The sequence below is a fragment of the Hippocampus guttulatus genome, chromosome 4 (genome assembly GCF_054856545.1).
Source record: "Hippocampus guttulatus isolate MCC_2025c chromosome 4, RoL_Hgut_1.0, whole genome shotgun sequence".
Classification (NCBI taxonomy): domain Eukaryota; kingdom Metazoa; phylum Chordata; class Actinopteri; order Syngnathiformes; family Syngnathidae; genus Hippocampus; species Hippocampus guttulatus.
Window position 1 is genome coordinate 23,017,506 of NC_141264.1, and position 22,832 is coordinate 23,040,337.

Sequence of the window (22,832 nt, forward strand, 5' to 3'; positions counted from 1 at the left end):
CCCTCCTTCATGTTGACGGTAGCGAACGAGTTCTGGTTGGATTCAAATCTTCCACTTGTAACTATGGAATTTTTTTTCTTTATAGTTTAAAATGGCTTACATTAAGAAGCATCTCGAAATTGCATTGCAGCCAAAGGTAGAATCCTCGGTCGGTTATTTCACCTAACTAGTAAATCCTTGTTGTGGCGGAAGCAACATGCTAAACTAGCAATATGCCACAAATTAGTTGCCATGACTACCACTTCTTCTTCCATCCTTTCTTCAGGCGGTTGGCAAATCCTTTTGGTCTATTACTGCCACCGTTTTAAACTTGTACCAGTATTTGACAATTTCCAAAAGAAAGTAGAAGAAATGCACAAAAACGTAGTCATGGCAACCAACGTGCGCCGTTTAGCATACGGCTTCCGTCGCAACGAGAAGGGAATATTTATAGCACCTAAAAGTCAAAATAACTGAGCAGGATTTTACCTTTGCCCACAATCTGACACGGGACATTAATTCTTCCTTTGAGATCTTCCAGAGCTCTTGAGATGACAGTTGGGTGCCTCTCTAATTCATTTTCACAGTGCCGGGAGCTCCTTCCTCCTTGATGGTCACCAACCCCAATTTGGACTCTTTAAGCCTTGAGTGGAACCCTCCTCGTGACCGGAACGGACTCCTTACGGGCTACACCCTCAAATACCACCCAGGTGAGCTTGTTTCTTGCTCATTTTCTGAGCAATGAACGTTTGGCTTTGTGTAGTTGTCAGTCTCATTGCTTGTATCGTCATCCTGTTGGGATTAGACCATCGAGAGGATGAATCACCATATCGAGTCACAGTTTAATTAGTCTTAGTGAAACCAATTAACAAGTCGCCTTTTGTCATTTCCGCCTCTTGTACCTGAACCCTCTCTGCTCCGAAACACTTTCCGCACTTGTCATCGTTGTCACTTCAACCCACCTACATTTTCTTCCTCCTCCTGCTGCTGCTCCGCCTCCTTCTCCTACTCGCACCTCTATTCAATTTACCCCCCCTCCCCCCCTCATCATCTCGTAGTCAATAACTCCAATGAGCTGGGCCCAGAGGAGGAGCTGGCCCTGGCCGCCAATGAGACCTCAGTCACTTTGCTCAACCTCAAGTACAGCACGCGCTACAAGTTTTATTTGAATGCCGTAACGCGCAAGGGGCCCGGCCCGGCCGTTACGCAGGAGGCGATCACCGTCGTGGATGAAGGTAAGCAAGAAAAATATGCGGATTGATGTTTTTAATTCATAAATTATGCTCACCTACATACATTTTTTTTTTTGGTGTGTCAAATGAAAAATGAGCTTATAAGAATTCTATAGAACAAGAGACCGTACTTAACCATTTCAGGGACAGCGGTTACTGCAGTGGACAGCGTATCGTGTTATCAGGTTACAGGGTGCATGAAAGGGTTGAAGCTTATTTATATTTCATTATTTCATGACAGCTCACGGAAACTCCAAAATTAACCGTCTTAAGAAATAAGAATATGACAAAAGAAACAATCAAAATGGTTTTTCATGATAGAAATTAGGTCAGGATTGGCTTTCATTTGTGTGTTTCATGATACGTGCGCAATATACGATTTTGGATTTTTTTGAAACGAACTACGGAAATACATTATTTTTTTCCCTCTAACCCAAGGACGTAAAACTCATTTTTGTCGTGGGCCACATTTTACTTACCGTTTCCCTTGGAGGGCTGAAATGACTAAAACCACATCAAAAAGTCAACAATAACGGTTTATTCAACTATTGTTTAAGTGACTGTAATGAGGGGTTTGATCACAAGAAAATGCTTACAATACTGTATGTCTCAAATTTATTAAATATGAGGATTTAAAATTTTGAAAGAGATTTTAACAAGCATCATGGAAGTTGACATGTTTGATTTGCTTTCGCGGGCCACATGAAATGATGTGGCGGGCCAGATCTGGCCCCCCAGGGTTTGAGTTTGACACCTGTGCTCTAACCTTTTCTAATTTATTGAGACGTACTCGTACATGATACTGGCATTTTCTAATAATTAAATAGAATAATGTTATGAACGCTTTCATGCACCCTGCAACCTGATAACATGGGAAGCTGTCCACTGGAGTAACCGCCTTCCCTCAAAGGGTTAAATATATTGACCAAACAAATCCATAAACGGCTTAATCAACCATAAAAGGAGGTTTGTCGTTTACGATGGTATATACAGTACCCATATCCCAATTGCTAAATTTAATCCAACACCTGATTAACTTCTTTTTTTTTTCAGTATCTTGTTTGGTATTAGGCAATAGAATGCACAACAAGAAAATACATCTACAGTGCACTCAGACATCTCACATTCATTTCAATTGATTTAAGATTTTTCATAGCTCCCATTGAACATCTGCCATTTTCAGTGTTTTAATATTGTTGCGTCATCATCACATTGTGTTGAGTGTCCTTCATTTTTTTTTCTCTGGCGTTGTGACTTGACCACTTTAAACACCCTGTCTGATCCAGTCGCATGACATTGCACGGGTGACTCGCGCCGACCCCTCGCCAATGCTTTGCGCGTGTGTACGTGCTAGTGTGTGTGTGTGCTTGGACGTTTGTGTATGTCCGCATCGATGGTGACCCACCTGTTGTCATTTCTCCATTGTGTCTGAGCTCTCCTGACTCGTCTCGACAAAGACTTTGACGTGGGAAGCAGCGGTATTTATAGTAACGCATGCATTACGGGCATGCGCGTTCTCCTCCCTTCCCCTGTCTTGCTTATGTTATATGACGTTGGCCTTGCAAAGAAGTGTTCTTCTTAAAAAACAAAAAACAAAGAGGTGGAAACAGTACAGTGGAACGGTCAAAGTTGAACACAATTGCCTGATTGACGTCCAAGTTTAATCGGGCCACCGAGAGTGGACGAAGGGCATCTTTTTCATTTTGATCGTGGTTTCAAGTCTCATGGCTGATGTCCAGTGGCTGCCACGAAGAGTTTCGTGTCGGAGTGGTCTGCGCGAGGCTATTGAGTGTGTCGGTTGACTTTGATAGGATGTCATTCCTCGGGCGTGGTGATTTCTAAAACAAACAAACAACTAACCCCGAAGTGGATTGCTTACAAGGTACCAAGCAGCCAGGACATTTCCAATGTGTCGTTTCTTGTTCTATGGTCCATACAAGAATTAAAAAAAAAAAAAAAAAAAGCAAAGACAAAGCAAATGTTGACTCAGCACATGCATGTTGATGGTTTGAACTAAGTTTGACTTTTTATTCTAATAGAGGTTCCACTGTAAATGAGAATGACTTGTCCTCGCATGGAAAGCCTTGTTTGTTTGCCCCCGCCCCGAAAGAATAATGCATCCCATCCTCCATCAATGTGTTGATGTTGCCCATGCATCGTGTTCGTGCATTCATTCTCCGGTTGTGTTGCCTTGAGCACTTTCACCCCCGGTAGCAGCACCTTTCGCGCATCACGCCTGCCAACAGATGCTCTCTCTTGTGTGTTCAGCGCCGGCGGCCAGTCCTTTTGGCAGCGTTAACTCCTCCAGGGGAGAGGACGGCACCCTGATCACTTGGGAGTACTGGGGCCCGGAGAGAAACATTTATTTAGAATACATAGTGGAGAACAGTAAGCAATGTTATTCATATTATTATGATCATTTTTGAGAGCTCCGCATAAGGTGGCGAGAGATTATTTTCGCTAAGTAGGTTAAAAAATTTTCCATCCTGTTTCGTGTAGTTGCCACGCATCAACGATGGGAGTGTTATCTATTTATATACATTGTGGATGGGAACCCCCCCCCCCCCCCCCCCCCCGGCAAATGTGTGTGACTCTTTGTCCAGAGGGTTGAAACAGCTTGTGAACATTATTTTAAAATACATTTCTGGGATAGGGTCTCATTCCATTGTGCAAGTATACCTAATATAGTGGCTTGTAAGGTTATATGAGCAGAAAATAGTTGCTGTCTAGCGCACCGGCACATTCTCATCATGTCACGACTCATATGACGTCTCCAACCCCGCACACATGTGCTGTGTTGTTCGCCGTCCCCCCCTGCAGGTGAAGGCGAAGACGAGTGGCGCAAAGAGCTGGTGAACAGCTCTCAGAACTTTATGCTCAGGGGCCTGAAGGAGGGCCTCTCCTATAGGGTGCGCTTGGTGGCCCAAGGTCACGCCGACCAAGAGCCCCACCGCTCCAAGGAGCTCACGGTGACGGTGCCAGGTGAGGCGCGTTCCTGGGCCCACCCGAGCTTTTGCACTTTTTAAAAAAACAACATATTTTCAGCGGTGCATTGGATGGTTGACGTCTCAAGCAGGCATGCTCTGTAGTGCTATCTGGAGTTGTTACTTTTGTTGTAGCGCTAATATAGCCGTACAATACGTGACATGAATTAATATTTCAATATCATCTATAGTAAACTTGTGAATGTGTGTTGTTTTTGTCTGTAAGTGATTGTCTGGGTGTGTGATAGCCGTGAAAACATTGCATCATCCACGTAGTTGACATTTTCAGTGTTGGGCAAGTTATTTTCACTATAAGGCGCGCCTAAAAGCATTCTGTTTTCTCAAAAGCTGACAGTGCGCCTTATTTTCCGATGCGCCTTATACACGGATCAATATTCTGATTTCTTGGACGCCGTATTTTAAATGTTCTGTAAAGCGCTTTACACAGCTGCAGCGCTTGTGAAAACTCTATATAAATAAAGCTGTATTGTATTGTATTCCCTTTAGCATAGCTCCATCTCGTGGATGCATAATGCAACCGCAGCTACGATTGTATCTTCTATGCGCCTTATAATGCGGTGCACCCTATGTATGAAAACTGTTTTAAAATAAGCCATTCTTTGAAGGTGCGCCTTCTATTCTGAAGCGCCTTATAGTGTGGAAAATACGGTATTTCCAAAACATCATTAATTATGTACAGGGTGTCCCAAAAGTCACAATGCTTGTTTTTTTGTAAGGCCGTGGTCATTCCAATGCCTTTGGAATGATGTCGCAAAATTTCTGCTTGGAAAGAATTTTTCTGTCCCTGACTGCAGTTCAGCACCACATGGAGAAGCTTTATGGGTGTCACGCTCCTCCAACGAGTAGTACAATTCATGGTACCGATGGCAAGTTTCTCGAAACAGCATCTGCTTTTGGCAAACCATGAAGCAAAAGATCTGCGAGTCCCACCACTGATGAGAACAACAAACTCTTCGAGCAGACGCTCGTCGTCAATTGTTGTTGTAGTTATAATTTGATTTTATATTGATTTGACTGGTTTCGGTGAATATTTTTACTCAAGAGAAATATATTTATGCAGAGTATGTGTGGATTTGTAGTGGTACCGCCTGAATTTCCTCTGCGGGAATTCATAGAATCGTATCTTAATTTCACATTTAGTGGGTGGGCAGGCACTCCAGAGACCCAACGAATTCGACTTCAAACGATAACAAGTTCCATCATACGTTGCCTTTAAATCAAAGAAATGCAACAAACTATGAAACAACATTTACGAGTCACGCTGAGGGATGGCATGACTAATCGGTTCTGCTTTTATGTGGTGCATCGAGTTCATCTCAGTTAGAGTCATTGCATTACTTCTCCCCCCCAACACTGGATGTTTCTAACCTCCCATCATGAAAGCGGTTAGCAAGCTAACCAAACACGAGCCGCTGCTGAGCAAGTAGATCTTAAAATGACGCTTCAACATGTTAAGGAGAATAGTCAGTGCAAAACGGATAAGGTGAAAGTGTCCTCTTCCTTTCCTCCTCCTTCCCTCGCTGGTCAGCTGTGGCGAGTCGACAGGTGGACATCGCCACGCAAGGTTGGTTCATCGGCCTCATGTGTGCCATCGCCCTCCTCATCCTCATCCTCCTCATCATCTGCTTCATCCAGAGGAACAAAGGAGGCAAATATCCAGGTGAGGAGTGCAGATAGCTAGCGAGCTAGCTAGCTAGATAAATGCACTTGTATGTAGCATTGTAATTTATTTATTTTATTATTACTATTTTTTATTATTATTATAAGTTCGAAGCAGAGAAAGAGGGTGTAGAATTTGGGGAAAGTTGTACTAAGCGGGAAGTGGTACATAATGAAAAGCACAGGGCCTAGGACAGAGCCTTGGGACACACCTGAAGTAATTGGGTGGGACTTGAAAGCCGTTGTGATAGCGACAGTGTGAATCTGTTTTACTTTGGCTATCTTCTCTTTCCGTTTTGGGCACAGTCAAAGAGAAGGAGGACGCTCACACAGACCCGGAGTTCCAGCCCATGAAAGATGAAGATTGCACTTTTGGGGAATACAGGTGAGAGAACGCATTCAAGGCCCGCTAGCCCGGGATTCTCGTTTAAACCCATCGGCTCTTTCTAGCCGGGCCGGTGCTCTTTTCACCACTGACCACTGAAATGATCAACACAAAGTGCCCCCCTGCCCTCTTAGCCTAAAGCACTTTTTTGTGGGGGGACATTTTTTGGACTCTTTGCTGGAAGGGATTGTTCAGGTTCTCAGGATGAAAGGGTGGGTCTGTTTCTTCCTGCGGAAATATCCATTCGATTGATTTGCAGCATCATATTGATAATAAGCTACTCAAGACAGCGATCAAAGCTCACCGTAATCAAGCTATGCCGGTTAGCATCCCGACTGGAGGTTGCACACAGAACAAAGCACTTTATCGTATATTGTCTATGTGTTGTCATGTTTTTTTTTAATTACTGTAATGTGCATAAAAAACATGATGGGGTCCAAACAAACATTTTTTCAAGAAGTACTTTATATTCACTTTTTTTTGGTATGTATACCCAAATGTATTCTATAGAATTAAAACGGATATAACATCCATATCTATATGTACAGGAAATATCTGGATATAATATGTGGGATGCATGCTGTGAAGAGCTGTTATACATTTATGAGGATATTAAAAAGACTGCACTAGTTGATAATGTGTTGAAATGGACCGTTCATCTACATGTGTAGATGTATATGTATGTGGAAGGATGCAGTCATTTGGGCAATACGTGAAATAGAATTTTATTTTTTTTCTGATTCTGATTTCTGAAGCGAGTCCAAATGACACTCACCCAAAAATATATCAAAAAAAGCAAAGTAATATAAAGTCATATTATTATTATTCTTGAAAGGCCAGTATAAATAAAATGTATTATTATTATTATTATTATTATGACACAAAAAGCTAGGGGAAATGTAACATTTTGAAACATTATAAAGAATAAAGATATGTGATCATAAAATACAAATATGTAACACAAAAATATTTTTTTATTTTGTTACAAATTATTTTCTTGTTGATTACAAATTTGGCCTCTTCATTTTCCTTTTCTCATAATTTTGTGTAATACTTTTTTTTCTGTTTTGCCCTAATTTTCCTTTATATTACAGATTATCATTAATTTTGGTTGGTGTCATTTTCACATGTTTTTCTTTTGGGGGAAAAAAGTCAAATATTTTCAGAAGATAAAGTCATAATTTCATAATATACAGTACATACTACTTTTTTCCTCAAATTGTTTTTTTGTATTGTTTTTTTAACAAATATTTCCTGTGTTAGTTCCTCAATAAGTCACATAATCAGCCTGTTTGGATCAGACAATGTTTACATGTGAGTACGTGTCGGGGAATCCCTCAGTGAGGAGAGGTAAGGGTGATGTGTGTGTGCGTGTGTGTGTGTGAGAGAAGAACAAACAAAAAAAAACGCTCGCTTGAAAACGCATTGGAGGCTGTTGTTCATCAAGTTGAATATTTGTGAAGTCATAAAGCCTTGGTGATGTCTGAAGACACTCAGTGAGTGCCTCTCTTGTCTGCAATGTGGATCTTACATACGCTAACTCGTGTCCAAATTGAACAAACCTTTCAGCATCATGACGGCTTTCTCGCCTGTGTTTCATTGATGTTCGACTCATGTACATGAAGAAGAGTTGCTTTGATAATTATGTCACGCTTTGTCGAAAACAATCACACGCTTGCTTTTGGATGGACGGTGTTTGGTCGTCATTTTTGTTATTTTGCCATCACAGCATTTTTGTGTCTGTGACGCTGCAACAAAACAACAACACAGTGACCACCTCATCTCTTATTTGGTTTCAAGGGGAATCAACCAGTGTGACATTGCTTGACATCTATTCCCCTGTTGCCTGATGGAAACCAACGAATCACTCAGAGCTTTTTTTTTTCTTTAGACATGGAGCTAACGCTTTTACGATAGCTTAGACCAGTGATTCCCAATGACTAAGCCATGGCAAATTAGTATGTGCTGGCAGAATTAAGTGCCAGACCCAACCACGATTGGTGAAAATCCACAGTATGAAGTGACCATCGACATCTTTTTAAGTATCAGGGGTTCTCCAATTTTGAGGGGCACTGTCTTAAGCAATGGTAAAAGTTACTCCATCTAAGAAAAGGGAAGAAAAAAAAAGAAAGGAAAAAGCTGCATCCAGCACATCATGATCACCGCTAACGCCTTGCATGTCATTCTCTCCCTCAGCGACAATGAGGACCATAAACCGTTAAAAGGGAGCCGCACGCCATCGAGCGGCACGGTTAAGCGGGACGGCAGTGACGACAGTTTAGTAGACTACGGGGAAGGAGGAGACGGCCAGTTCAACGAGGACGGCTCGTTTATCGGCCAGTATAGCGGAAAGAGCGCCAGCCGCGACACCGCCGAGGGCCACGAGAGCTCCGAAGCGCCATCCCCGATTAACGCCATGAACTCCTTGAACTCCTTCGTGTAGGCTCGCCATCCTAAGCGGGAAAAAGAACATGCGTGTTGTCACCGGGGGAAACCTTCAGAGAGAAGCTCTTAGGAAGGCGATAACCCAATGCCTTGACCATGAACAAGACTCTCTTTGGACTCCATTGACGTTTTCACCATGACTTTTATCTTTTTTCACCGCGACCTTTATCTGACTATTCAGGACATCCACTCGATTTATAAATCACTAAGGTGATCATTTCAGTTCAGGTCAGCAGGCAGTTGCTTTTCTGCCACCTCAAATTACCCTGGTGCCTATCATTTACTAACATGATAAAAATGTCTGTCAGCTTGTATGTTCAAAGCATGACTCCCATATTGTTCTCTTCCCACGCAGACGCTTGTACATGAAATTAATTGGCATGACTCAAGGCCCGCACCTTCGTAATATCTTCATAGGAACAGTCCTGTGCATTAGTCAAAGTACACGTTTCGAATTGGGGTTTCATTGAGCTTCAATTGGCTTAATTAGCATGGCATCGTCATGAATACGCTCTTAAATCGAAGAGTGCACTAATTCATGTCATTTACAAGCCTGTTCTTATTCATCCCCAAAAAAATAGGGCATGAGTTTTTGGGCTGGTTAGCTCACTAGCTAGCAAGTTAGTTAGTCACCCATTAAGTCAGTCAGTCAGTTAGTTAGTGGAGTTAGTTGTTCCTTTTTATATTCCTTCTTCCGTTGGCTCATTAGTTCCTTATTTGTTCCAGGTGAGTTGGCAAGCAAGTTTGTCATATAGGCATTAGCTAGTTAGCATAATTACAACAACAACAAAAAAGACAACCATTTGACACAAGGCTTTTTATATTGGTGGTGTCAATCAAATGCTAATCCTCCCGTTTCCTTTTAAAATTGGTTGGTTGGTGAGCTAACTAGGCTTTAGTTGGACTGTGCGAAAACTATACAACCATTTTGTCTTTTTCTATTCTGTTTGTGAAATTGTCGAGCTAGCTGATTAGTTAGCACTCTAGCTACCTATCTATACAGAGCAAAACATGATTCCATTTTCTAAAAAAAAAACCCAAAGGGGTGCTCACATTGCTATTACTACACCTGTTTGGCGACCTATCTACTGAGCTAGCTAGCTAGCTACCATTTAGTGAGCTAGTTAGTTAGTAGCAAGGACCAGGCAAAAATATGTTTCACAAAACTTTGTACAGAAGTGCAAAAGGCACCAGACGAGGTTTGCGGTGAGTTTTTTATTATATTTATTTATTTTTTTAGCACGCCAGTCCATTAGTCAGAAAATTAGCAGGAATACTTTGAGGTGCTCTGGGGTGGGGGAACCTTTCCATAAAGAAATTAGATTTTCGTTTGTGATGTTAATGGAACGGTCCCCCACCAAATTCATCATGTCCATCTGGCATCCTTCGTCAACTAGGGAGCAGGCTGCTAACAAAAATGGACACAAATATGCTTGGAAAAAAAACTACAAAGCTAGTGGTGACTTGACTTTTCCACAGTACTGTTCATACAAAACAAGAGCATTACAAGCATGCTATACGATTGCCGCACTGGACTGTCCATCCGCCTCATGACCCGTTGCATGGCATCTTAAATCTCCACCCACCTTCGCTCCAGTGTGCGTCTGAATGTGACCTTTGCTTTTTGGTGTGCTAGTGCCTTTATTTCATACTGAGGGCCGTGCTACATACATGACGAAACATGTTTGGAAAGCAGGCTCGGGCTGTCCTAAGTCCTGTGGCATGAACGTTTCTAAGACAACCACAACAGAACACTTGGTTCGGTATGGTTGTTTTTCTTTTGTCACCTTTTTTTAAATAGATTTTTTTTGCATAACCCTGGTAGCATGCAAAAAAAAAAAAAAAAAAAACCATAAGCGAAAAACATTATTTTTAAACATTTAAACTGTTTTTTTTTTTGTTCTTGACAGAAGTCAGTGCCCTTAACTTGTTTTTACTCCTGCCAAGGCAGTATGGTTTTGGTTTTTTTTCTTTTTTTGTAGGGAGATAAATCTACAATTTGGTGCAGATCAAGGCTTTTTATTTTTTATTTTTTTAAATGATAAGGAGCACAATTCCTTAATTGCTTGTTAAAATATGGTCAACATAGTGGCGGTGAGGGGAGTTTCTGTGCAACGTACACACAGTGTAGAGAATGAACTTCTCCCCCAACAAGCAAAAATACTTTTACGTTTTATGGGCACTTTTTTTATGCTAACTCCTGCTAGAACACAACCGTCATAAAAATAAAAAAAAAGAAGAGGATTTAAGTTTTTCCTCGGAAGAGATCAGCAGTCTGCGGTGATTGACTTGATTGTTTTAAGCTACAGCACATTTTTTGATGTTCCTCACTCGACCACATTAAAAATTAAATCACATCACGTTTAGGTCATCGGAATGTACGCAGCAACCATTTTCTACAATCATCACACTAATATGTTGACTTGTACTAATGACGCTTTTTGAGAGCCTTGATACGGGATCAAGGTTTCTTTTTTTTCTTAACTTGCATCAAGTTTGACTTTCTTTTTATTGTGATGATGAGGACTTGTAGAATATTTTGTTGAAATATGTAAATATACCCTCACGTGGATTGTACAGGGCTTGCGAGTGAGGCGACGTTGTGCATGATTTCTAATGTTCATAGGACTGTATTAAATGTAGAGAATATATCTATAAATATACTGGAATCCTTTTCTTGCTGTGCATTGTGTACATACTGTATGTTTTTCTGTAATGAACTGGACCGATAGAAATCATATACGATTTTTTTTCCCCAGATATTGCTGGCCCGGGCTACACTGCCAAAGTTTTGTTTTCAACAATATTTCAGCTTGTTTTTGTATTTAAGGAACAGATTTGTACTAACCCAATACTTTTGTTGTTTCAATGTCATTTCTTTTTCTGTTTCTTGATATGGGAGCTCTATTGAATGAATAAACAATCATTTTCCTCCAATTTTGACTCAAGGCTTGTCCATGAATGATGTTAATAATGCAAAGCTGATTACCGGAATGCCTTTTCTGCTGACACAATCAAAGAGGCAGTTCAGAGTTTGGACCGTAGAAGAAGCAGGAACTGACTAGAAAGGTCTGAAAGAGGTGCGGGTAACAAAAGTTTAGATGACCCAGTTTGAGTGGGAGTTCGGATGAAATCAGCCGGTGGTGGTTTTGTGCATGCGCCATTCATTTTGCGGTTTGGTGGCGTGAACATCATTTTGTAGTCGCCAGAGGCTTGGAAAAGTAGCTCAAAACAGCCGCAAAGTCACGAAACTGGCAACACTGATTTCTGCTTTAATGGGTACTCTTTCCATTTAAGCGTGCACTCGCCATTTCACATTGAGTAATCAGCAATGAGAAGAGCTTTAATGCATATCCTTGCAATTTCAGCAAGCCCTTAATTGGTATTTTACATGTCGGGTATCCAGCAATGGGAAGTGCTTTAATGATTACTCGTTTATGAGCGAGTGCTTGGCATTTTATATGGAGTGCCCAGGATTGCCCGGTGCTTTCATGTGAATGTGGTCAATATCAGTGAGCAGGTTTTTATCTTGGTTTTCTAAGCACTGGGGTGTATTTCAATGTGTATTCTTTCTATTTCAGTCAGTGTTCAGCATGACGATGTGCTTTAATGTGCACTCTTTCAAGCTCGGCATGACGTTCAAGCCTAACAAGTGTTAAGAAGTGCTTTCAAGCATGTTTTCAATGTCAGCTGTCTGCATTTTATGCTGGGCAACCATCATTAACTCATTCACTCCCAAAGACGTTTTTAAACGTCTTTTCAGACTTGGTCCAGAATTGGCTGGTACTGAATGAGTTAAGAAGCGCTTGATTGTGTACTCGTTCCAATCATAGCAACCTTTTGCCTTTTACTTTGGATACCCACTGAATTGAAATGATTCCGCGCGTTGTCTTTCAATTTCAGTGACTTTTTGACATTTTTCATTGGGTGGCGGTGCAATAAATGTATGAGAGGTATTATTTCATAAGTCAGTGCGGAGTAGCTGGTCGGCACGTCTGCCTCACATTCAGGAGCCCGGGGTTCAAATGTTTTTTTTTTTCAAACATCTGAGCTTGCATGTTCCGTGTACGTGACACAAGAATTCCTCATAAGATAAGAAAACCTTTATTTGTGTCACAATGGGGAAATTCCCAATTTACAGCAGCAAAATTATGAAAGGGAGAAGTAGAAGAACTAAAAGTATCAAAATAAATATAAAATATAAATATAAGCATCTTAAAAATGTGTGAATGTTTGTTTCTCTGTGTGTGTGCTCTGCGATTGACATGCGCACGCTAGTTTACTTGCCCAAAGTAAACTAGCATAGGCTCCAGGTTATCCTTCACCCGAATGAATATGAGGGGGAAAAAAAGGATGGATGGATCTGTGGAGTCTCTGTTAGCCAACAGCAAAGCTTGTCAGTGACAAGTGGATGTTAGTTTCTCTTTCTCCTTGACTTGACCGCCCTCTAGTGGCGACCAGGCACTGAAGCCGACTTTGACAAGCAGCTGCCCTGTTCCCATCCCTTTCCTCTGATTGCCACCCACTCTTCAGTTCTGCTTTGCCCCCCCCCCCCCTTCCTCCATTTCCCGGCGGCCGATTCATTTTGCGTCGGCTGCACGTCTGCCTCGGCGTCCATTATCTTCCAGCCTCCATGATTGATCAGCATGTGCAGCAGCTTTCGGCTCCACCTTCAATCAGACTGCTCGCTTTCGCTTTTGTCCTCTTCTCCAAAGACCTCTCAACGTTAGCTCGTCAATGTTCTTTCGGAAAATAATAATCACGTATTTGGTTTTTAGACTTGGTGAAGCAGCATCTGCTTCATGATCTGGTTCCGGGGCCTGCGTGGGTTTTCTCCGGGTACTCCGGTTTCCTCCCACATTCCAAAAACATGCATGACAGGCTGATTGAACGCTTGAAATTGTCGCTAGGTGTGAGTGTGAGCGCGGATGGTTGTTCATCTCTGTGTGCCCTGCGATTGGCTGGCAACCGGTTCAGGGTGTCCCCCGCCTACAAATAAAATCATGTATGGATACAGACCCCTTTTTTAGCTATTTTTAAACTATTTTGTTCGTGTTTTTTTTTTTGGGAGTGTGACAGTAAAAATGAGTCAACAAGAAAAGTGGACTTCCCAGCCAAAATCATGTCACCTGGATTGACAATATAACTTTTAAGGCCTCTGTACAGCAACTTTTCAAACACAAATGGCGAATAACGAAGCTCTGGCATGTTATGTAAACGGGAAGATTTTTAGCAGTTCCGGGAGCTGCACTGTGATCATTGCTCATAATGGCCGTCTTCAAATCAATCAATTCAGTCTTTGTCCCCGCCCCCCCCCCCCACATATCTTCAAATCCAAACGCAACAAAGGAAGTTGCACCAAAGTGACATCCATCATCTCACCTCCCCCCCAGTCACATGATTTGCTCCTGTTCTAATCCGTTCCACACCCCGATTCATATCCCCCAAGCTCCCCCGCTGTGTCCCATGTGTATATTGTTGAAGGGTGAGCGGGGGTGGTGGTGGGGGGGCTACTTTTGCATGAGCCCCTACGCAGATCATGGAGGCTAAATCCTCATTTATCACCGCCACCGTCTTCCCTCCTCCTCCACAAGATGACGGCATCCCATTCTTCCCCTCCATTCAGCAGGCCGGCTGTTTGCTCTTCCTCTTATTCAGCCTCGTAAGACCGCCGTTCGCCGGCGAGGCCTCGTCGTGTCTGTTTGCTTGGTAAGAGAAGTCGTGTTTGTCTGCGGGTTGAACACACACGCATCTCGAAGTAACTTGAGCGCAAAATTGATTTTGTTGCTGTTCTTACGCGGGGTCCCCACAAGTCACACAATTCACTCCGCACGGGCGGACGCGGACGCCCATCTCTCTCAGGGCGGAAAATGGCCTTTCCTCAACAGTTTCTTATTGCAGGGAATAAGCTAGCGCAATTGGAGCAAGCATCAAACCTACTTTTGGCTTTATTTTTATTTTTTCCAATGTTCATGAAAAAAAAAAATGGAATCAAAGTGTCCAGAAGGAGCAGTGAATGGACAGCACAGCCTTTCGGACCACAACGGCAGGGCACCGACTGGTAGTATGGTACCATGTCCTTGGTACCTTGCTGTAAGTTTACCCAAAAGTTAGACAAATCAGTTCTTGAAAATCATTTTGTTTTGTTATTATCTCTTCTGCCCCCGCCCCCAAAATCCCGATGCAAAAATTCTCTTTCAACCAACCAATGGGCAACAATTAGCTCCTTCCTGTTCAGTAGCTTACCGCTGCTATTGGTACCGCAGAAGAAAAATGCGATAAAGGTTATTTATTTTACAAACTGGGTCATGCTTGACTATATTCCCCCCCCCCCCCCCCAAAAAGATTATGTGACAGTTCTCTGCCAACCAATCCATGAACGTCAGCTAGCTTTCTCCCATTTGGTACCATATCATTTCTCTTAGTGCCCCAGTAATTTAAGTCCTCTTTTGAATATGCCAACATAAGAAAATGCATTCTTGAGAAATTTCGAAAAACTCCCTCCAAAATTATAATTTCTTGACTGCATCACCTCATGAGAAAATGTGTTCTTGAGAAATTTAGAAAAACAAGCCCCAAAAATTCAAATTCTTGGACTGCGTCGAGTGTAGTAGCTCATCTTTTGGTACCCCAACAAAAAGAAAGCAAAAAAAAAAAATGCTGCAGATCCATTTTTTTTTCTCCATACTTTGTCATTGTTCAAGCAGGCTCAAATCCTTTCATTAATTCAAGGCCACTCTCCCTCACAGATCGCTGCATTATTAATGGGGGGTGCTGTCACAACATCAGAGTATTATTTGCGGTGCAGTGTTTACATCCAAGATTTAAAGGTAATCCCAGGGGATCATGTGTTTGGACTGACACACGGTCGCGGCCTTGTAAGCCCGAGACGCGCCCTTCTCATGTCAAAAGAGGCAAGAAAACAGGCAGGAGAACCCATTAAAACAAAAAGAAAAAAAAATCATTGAAACACATCCAAGCTGCTTTTGTGTAGACACACTCGCCATTTGTGTTTTTGTCTAAAATGATATTTACTTTTGTTTCATGTCTTTGTGTCCACCTGTTCTCGTCAGTCCCATCCCGTCCCTCGTGTCCGCCAATCAGCTCCATTCGCCACTCGCGTCTTTTCCAGGTGTTCCTCATCGCCTCATCAGTTTTTTTTTTGTTTGCATGTGAATTTTGATAACCATTTGTCATGGTTTTTGAACACTAGGCCACGCTAGAACACCGTTTTAGACTGTCCCCTTAGATTTTTGTGTTCAGTTTGTGAAAAAAAAAATGGGAGCAAAAACAAGTGTTGCATTTCAATCCCCCAAGTCAAAGCACACATTTTATACTGTATTGCGATTTCATGTCCGATTAGGCTTTCAAGGTCCTCTTCTCACGTATTTTATTTTTGAAAAACACAAGCGACAACTGTATTACAATAAATCATACCAGTTTTATACACAAATGTTTTGCTCATAACTGCTTCACAAGATTCTACCAATCAAATGTTGCGTGAGCAGAAGTCGGCAAATCACAAGTCAGGTTCCAACAACAATGCAAACAAATCTGTGGTTTTCAGCTTTTCATGTTTCATGAAAGCGTGCTGAACTTGAATTAATTGCTCAGCTCGAAGTGATATCAAGAGGCAGAATAAGTCGTTTCCTGGATGAGTGCCAAAAACGAACATGACTGATATCTGTACTGCATATTTGCTGTTGTGTTCGTTTCAATGACAACGCGTTTGGCTCCCTCTAGTGGCCGTTACGATGACTGCACCTCCCTCCCAACCCACATTGGGGACAGGACCGCTCCGGTCTCTCGCTCTCACCCTCTCTTCGCGTCAGTTTCTTCCTCAGCTCCTTCCCGAGCGGCAGGCGGCGCGATACTGGAGCAGATGTGAGCGTCGTTGTGCGGGACGACACCGACCCACGCACGAGGCTCTCCCTCCGCGCAAGGTAAGGCTAGCGAGCGGCATGTGGTTGGTTGGACACATTTTGGATTTCCAGGGAATGTTGACAGCTCGAACGCTGCTGGTTTGTGGTGGCCGCGTTGTTTACATGTCAGTGGGATTGGAGCCTGCACGCTGCCCCTCCGCAATGCAGACGGATCAAATTGTGGGGTGTTGGGGGACAGTGCTGTGGTGGCACATGCCGCGGGGGTGCTGCTTTTCCAATTGCGTGTGGGTGTGTGTGTGTAGATGGCACGGTGGTGCTGATGATGCACGCATATCGTTGTGTGCATCCGAGGTAGTGACGTGTGTTACTATGCACACAACACACCTTGCTTTTAAGTAGCCTCCCTCCGATTGGACCATATTAGCATGTCGAGCCACTAACTACAGTGAAAATGAATGCACACTCTCTCTTTTGAAAAGGGGCATCATGTGAGGTAGCGTCTCAAGGAAGGTTTGCAGGTGAAAGGTGCCAATGGGCGCGTCCTGCGCAGTGATTTTGATGGTGTTAGGTTACAGTTGCCGAATCAAATGAGAAATCTGTTGGTAATATTTGCTTGTTATGAGTATCCGGGTGGTTTTAATGAAACAAAATATGGAGTGGCTAATATTTTTGTCATTCATATTGCGACACAAGGAAACCAAATAATGAGGAACAGTTCTGTCGGCCCAAGCGTGAAAAATGCTCTTAAAACAGATGACTAAGTCAAGCCATTGGTAGACAAGATGTTTAAAAATAAATACGAATGCAAGGTGATGCCTTAAGATACGAGTGACCCAACTTACAAGTTCATCGAGAGATGAGCCATCAATGGGCTGTTTCCTTATTTATTTATGTATTTATGTATTTGGTTCTTGTTGCTTTGCCCCCTGAGCAAACTTACGATAAATGCGATGTGACAGATAGAATTTGTAAACATTCTTGAAAAATATGCTTCCAGCTTTTTATTGCCTCTGTCAACTGAATTGTACTCACCAAAACACAAAACTAAGAGAATTGCACCGTGTGTATTTAAAACAACCACACAGCTAAGACTTTAGTTGGCTAGCTTAAGGACAATGCGAACATAGGCAAGGATTAGCATCAATGTGTCCGTGTTACAATCCAACTCATGCTGACATACAGTATGATGCTCAGTCAGGCAGACTACACCCTGGACTGGTCACCAGCCAATCTCTGGGCACGGATCGAGAAGCAAACGTTCAAACCTATGGACAATTTAGTCTTCAATAAACTGAATATAATTTAACTGCGGCGCTGTCCCTGGTTGAATGGTTGTTTGTCCATGTGTGCCCAATAATTCATTGGCTACCAGTAAAGTGTGTACCCCGCAAAATCAGCTGGGTTACACTCCAGCTCCACCCTAATGAGGATAAGCACTTTAATAAAATGGTTGATGGATGGAATTAAATCGATGTAACTATGAATGGATTTTTCATAATGGAAATGCTTGGCAGGCCGGAGTAAAGATCAGATCGGGCCGCAGTTGGCCCACGGGCCATACTTTGCGCACCTCTGTGTAGACTCTACACCATATCGAATTATGGTTTTTTTTTTCTTTCAAATGGGAAATTCTAAAATATTTGCCAGCAAACAAAACACGGTTTTGTCTAAAAGGCCACACAGGAGATCTTTTTTTTTTTTTTTTTTTTTTTTTTTTTAAACTGAGCCTTGTGTCGAAAAAAATAACCAAAAAGCCAAAATGTGGCATCCTGTCAGGAATGATTGCACGGCCGTCTGTCAAGTGGAGCACTTTATGACAACTGTTAATGCATCCTGTGGCTGTTTATTGGGTAACCCCCCCCCCCCCCCACCCCCGTCCCGGGCCCTGAGGTCCTACCCTCTCCATCATGCTAGGTGAAAGAAGAATTTGTCCCTCTCCAAAGTAGGTTAAACTCCCGCATGCGAACATCTCTTTGAAATTTCAACTGCGGGCGCGTTGAATTTTGTAATAAGTTTACTGGCCTGCCGACAATGCTCGCACGCATGCCTGCGCGCTGGCTGCAGGCTCCCGATGCATTTTGAGGACGCGGCTCTTCTCATCCTCTTTTACTGTCACAACAAATGACTCAACACAAGCGATCTTTTTAAAGGCTCCCGCTGCATCTGTCGTGTGGCGCGGCCGTCTCGCATTCAACGGCGCATCGCCACAAGGGTGACGGGATTGGCTTTTTACATGACACGAAGACATGTCCTTCCTTGCACTAGAAAACTTTTTATTAATTTTTTTAAAAATCTTGAGGTCAATGCACTTCTGCCATTTTCATACTTCTGTACTTATCAGCAGACATCTGGATGTTTGCCATGCCGGATGAAGGCAGTTTTAGAGTCATTTCAGGTGATTGGATGACTTTCCTCCTGATTGAAGCTGTTGGTGAACAGACAAAGATGGTTCAGGTGATGTTTTACTGATGGGAGACATGGGAGGCATTTGGCAGTTTGCGAGTGTTGGTGGTTGCTTATTTAAACTGATGCGGTCCGTGCGCTGTGGTTTTTGGAGTCTTTGGTCAACCGACGAGAGTGGAACCAAACCATAGAAATAGATTAGCGCCGTGGTTTGTACGCTAATGAAACAGTGCTGGAAAGTGGACTTGCATTTGCAGTCAATTCAATTCCATGAAAATGTTCAACTTGGTGTTTTTTTTATTTTTTATGGAGGGTTCTTTTTGCTTTCTGCCGTTTCCTCTTTCTGCCGAGGAATGGGCCTCAAAATGTAGCCTTAAAAAAAAAATAGGAGGTTAGAGAGCTTGGTTGATGCTGAGACATTTTGTCTCACCTCACTTGAGTTTTGTTTGGATTGTGGAGTTGTATTTAAGTTTTTTTTTTGGAGCACATTTTGCCTCCAAACCTAAAATTGAATTGAGTTGTTTGACCGTCCACCGCCGCCAGCCAGTGGACCCCATCGAAATTTGATTGGAACTCCTCAACGGAACCCAGAAAGCGCTGCTGACACTGAGCAGGGAGAAACGGCCATGTCGAAGTGCAGCTTGATTGCGCCAACTGTCCTGAGCGCTTGTACAAATGTCTCCTTCGGTCCTTGGTACTCATGTTCACCCCCCTGCCCCCCCCTTTTTTTTTAACTGGCCCTGCAGTTGACAAATGAACAATCAACAGCGAGATGCACTAATGGTACAATTGTGAGGCGGAGACACAACATGACGTCTTTGGCTGCAGACCGACAGACTGAGTGACTGACAGCGTGCTCCTCTGTTCATGCCCGAGGAGGAGAAAGTCCCCGTTTGCACCACTTTATCCCGGCAGCGTTTTGCATGCATACAGTACGACTGCTGAATAGACTGTGTGAGTTAAGTCACTAAAAATGAGTCCATGGGTAGATCCCTTTTTATGCAAATCCACCTCATCCATCTTAAGCGGTTATTCTGCGAACGATATACAGTATTGTCACAGAGAAAACTCTGATACTAAGTGCTGATTTTGTGTTTTTGTTGGCCACTGTACTTGCCCCCCCCCCTGCTCAATAAGCGGGTGGGAGGATTGCTTTTAACGCCAGATTTTATGATTACTTATGCAGTCACACGGAGTCAAAGCTGCTCAGCTCGAACCTGATTGAGCTCATCTGTAGTCTAATTCTTTAGCCGATGTGTTTACGATAAACCTCGATAAATGTGTGTTTTAGTGTGGTTCAAACTTAAAAAAAAATGAGCACATGGTGGAAAGTATTTATAGCTCTGCTGCAGCTATTCTATTTATAGGTTTAAAGCTGCTTGACAAATACATTTTTAACGTTGACATGGCGATCGTTAAACTTTTTGAACACCATGTCCATTCATAATGACATGTTTTAATTAAAGGACCCTTTAGAAGCATTCAAAGACGCACTTACGAAACGCACATTCTGATGAATAAAATCCTGTAAAGGCAAGCAAATGTACCAGGAATGAAAGAGTAAGCCAAACGGTCGGCACTGGTCAGGAACTAACTTGACATATTTCAGGAGATCGGATCCAAGCCTTTCTCAATCAAGTGTTAAAAAAAGAAAAAAGAAAAATCTTCAGGTTTAAAGGATATCCAACTGTCAGCCCAGACAAAGTGGACAGATCATCAAAAGATGGTTCCAAAAAAGGAACCGAGTATTTTAGAGTACACCACAATGTTGATGGGTGTGTTGGTGAACATTGAGAATTCGGTATTAGATAATTTGTTCTGGAGCGAAAATGGTTAACTTCATGTAGAATTCAGGTTGAACTTCACTTAAAATAAAAAAAAAACAAAAAAACAAGGGGCCCTAAGACGGTGTCCAGTGGAACGCCATCATCAGGACTGGTGACTTGGATTGTCCCTATGCTTTCGAATGTATCCAGTCTGACGGGTACTGCACAAAAAAAAAAATCCATTTCAGCTTTAACCTGTAAAGACGCAATGTCACTGTTGGTTTTTAAGAAGAATTTTTTTCCTGCTTATCTCAGACTCTGTACTCACAAGACCAAAGGTAAAGGCAAGCATTTCTGTTGCATCATCCACATAGAATGACACTGACTTGAATCAAAGAAAACGTCTCCATTTACCTTCACTCTCGATTGCTGCGCTCTTGTTGTAGGCTTCGATTTTTTTAAAGTGTGTCCAAATATCAGCCGGAATCTGATCTGAATTACTAGTAGGTTTTACATAATCACATAATTGCAAATTCCTGAAAGCTGAATCAGACTACATTTTTAGCTTGCAGTGTGTTCTCACCCTAGTCATGTTTGTGCTCCTCTTGAAGCACCGTCAGATTTGTTATGTTCTCTGCACAGTCAAACAAACGTGGAAGTTATTTTGCTCCACTGAAGAGGAAATGCCTTATTATTGTGCAACAGCAAACCAGTCAGTGATTTAGGCTGCGAATTTGATCTGCTGTGTTGCAATGCGGTCAAGATAGAAATGACACTTCCGCCCACTCATTTTTTGGTCTTTTAAAAAAATTTGAATTCTAATGGGTTTTTAAGATACAGAGTGTCCGAAAATTCGCGAAACAATTCCGTTTTTCGATTTCATTGCGTGTTCTGTGACATTCTGACAGACATGAGGCCATTGGACAGCTTGGGCTTTGCGGGTTTTGTCAGTACTTTTTATTCTCTTGATTATGTAAAACCTACCACAGATTCAGATATGGCTCACACAGATTGAACATGTAAATTGGAACCAGACTTGTTACAAAAGAGTTTTTTTGGGGGGGGGGGGTTTTGCCCATGTCTCCTTAAATGTTACGACGTGTCAATGACCAATCTAGTCCGCCAATGAGCAATCAGCAGTGGTTTATGTCACTGATAATCAATTGGCTTGTCACGATGGAGGAGAATTGGAGCTGTACCTGGTTTTGTCACTGGAAAAGGATCAATAGTAATTATTTGTGGGCAAGTATCAAGCAAATGGAAAAGGGCACTCCGGAAGTCATCTCACAAAGCTGCGTCGACGATTAAAGCGTAAGACATCATTTACACATAAAAGACGTTATTTAGCCTCATTTGAAAGATTAGATCACCGCTGCATCCTTCAACATTCATATTGTCAATAATCTGCAGCATTGTTTTCCATTTAATCCTCTTCACTTGGCGCTCATTGCGGGATTGTTGAAGCTTACCGTTTGTTTGGATGCTCGCCTCGCTATATCCATCCATCCATCCATCCATCGTATATATATAATTTTTTCTTTTTTTTTTGTGCCTGGGAGAGAGAACATGACGGATGGGGTGTTCTGGGTTGCCCAATTAGATAGAGAAGCTTCATTGGGGCCGGGCCACTCCCAGGGCCTTTGAACGCGGCCTGTTGCTATGGTGCTAAGAGCATGTGTGGCAGGCAGGAGCACAAAACGTCTTGCTGCTTGATCAGCATTCAAGACTGCCCGGCATAATAATGCGTCCTATTATTTCTTGTTTGTACTAAACATGAACCCGTTTGTTTCCACTGGAGTGATTCAAGACAGATGAGCCTTCTTGATTTCCAAGCATCCGAAACTCGATTTGTGGAAGGACTAAAGGGAATCTGAGTCTAATCAGAAATGTCTTTGGTGAAAAGCGCTCGCGTTCTTTATACCGGCTGACCCCGAACCCTCAGGCGACGGATATTTACTTGTGAGAATTTGCGGATGCAGGGCACATGGAGGACGTGGCCCGAAAAGGCCAAGGCTTCCTCCTGGCACGTGAAGCGCATGCCGAGGAGGCTGACCTCCTGGGAAGCTTCGTCATAC

At 42.6% G+C, this 22,832-nt stretch overlaps 2 protein-coding genes across 9 annotated transcripts in view; both read left to right on the top strand.

The window, feature by feature from the left end:
* The window catches only part of LOC147206686 (neuronal cell adhesion molecule-like), a 70,933-nt gene extending 59,291 nt beyond the window's left edge, over nucleotides 1-11,642 (top strand). For 4 of the 8 annotated variants that reach the window (XM_086108564.1, XM_086108566.1, XM_086108567.1 and 1 more), the window contains 7 exons: nucleotides 567-689; nucleotides 1,038-1,214; nucleotides 3,480-3,599; nucleotides 4,032-4,193; nucleotides 5,745-5,876; nucleotides 6,182-6,260; nucleotides 8,457-11,642. In XM_086108564.1, coding sequence (XP_085964690.1) covers nucleotides 567-689; nucleotides 1,038-1,214; nucleotides 3,480-3,599; nucleotides 4,032-4,193; nucleotides 5,745-5,876; nucleotides 6,182-6,260; nucleotides 8,457-8,703 — 1,040 coding nt within the window. In that variant the 3' untranslated portion in view covers nucleotides 8,704-11,642. The remainder of the gene's footprint in view (nucleotides 1-566; nucleotides 690-1,037; nucleotides 1,215-3,479; nucleotides 3,600-4,031; nucleotides 4,194-5,744; nucleotides 5,877-6,181; nucleotides 6,261-8,456) is intronic. The other 4 variants (XM_086108570.1, XM_086108572.1, XM_086108569.1 and 1 more) reach the window with 3 other exon arrangements.
* Nucleotides 11,643-16,486: 4,844 nt separating this feature from the next.
* Nucleotides 16,487-22,832, top strand: part of cntn1a (contactin 1a) — a 52,413-nt gene continuing 46,067 nt past the window's right edge. The window contains exon 1 of the mRNA XM_086108928.1: nucleotides 16,487-16,648. The gene's annotated coding sequence lies outside the window, so the exon portion shown is untranslated. The remainder of the gene's footprint in view (nucleotides 16,649-22,832) is intronic.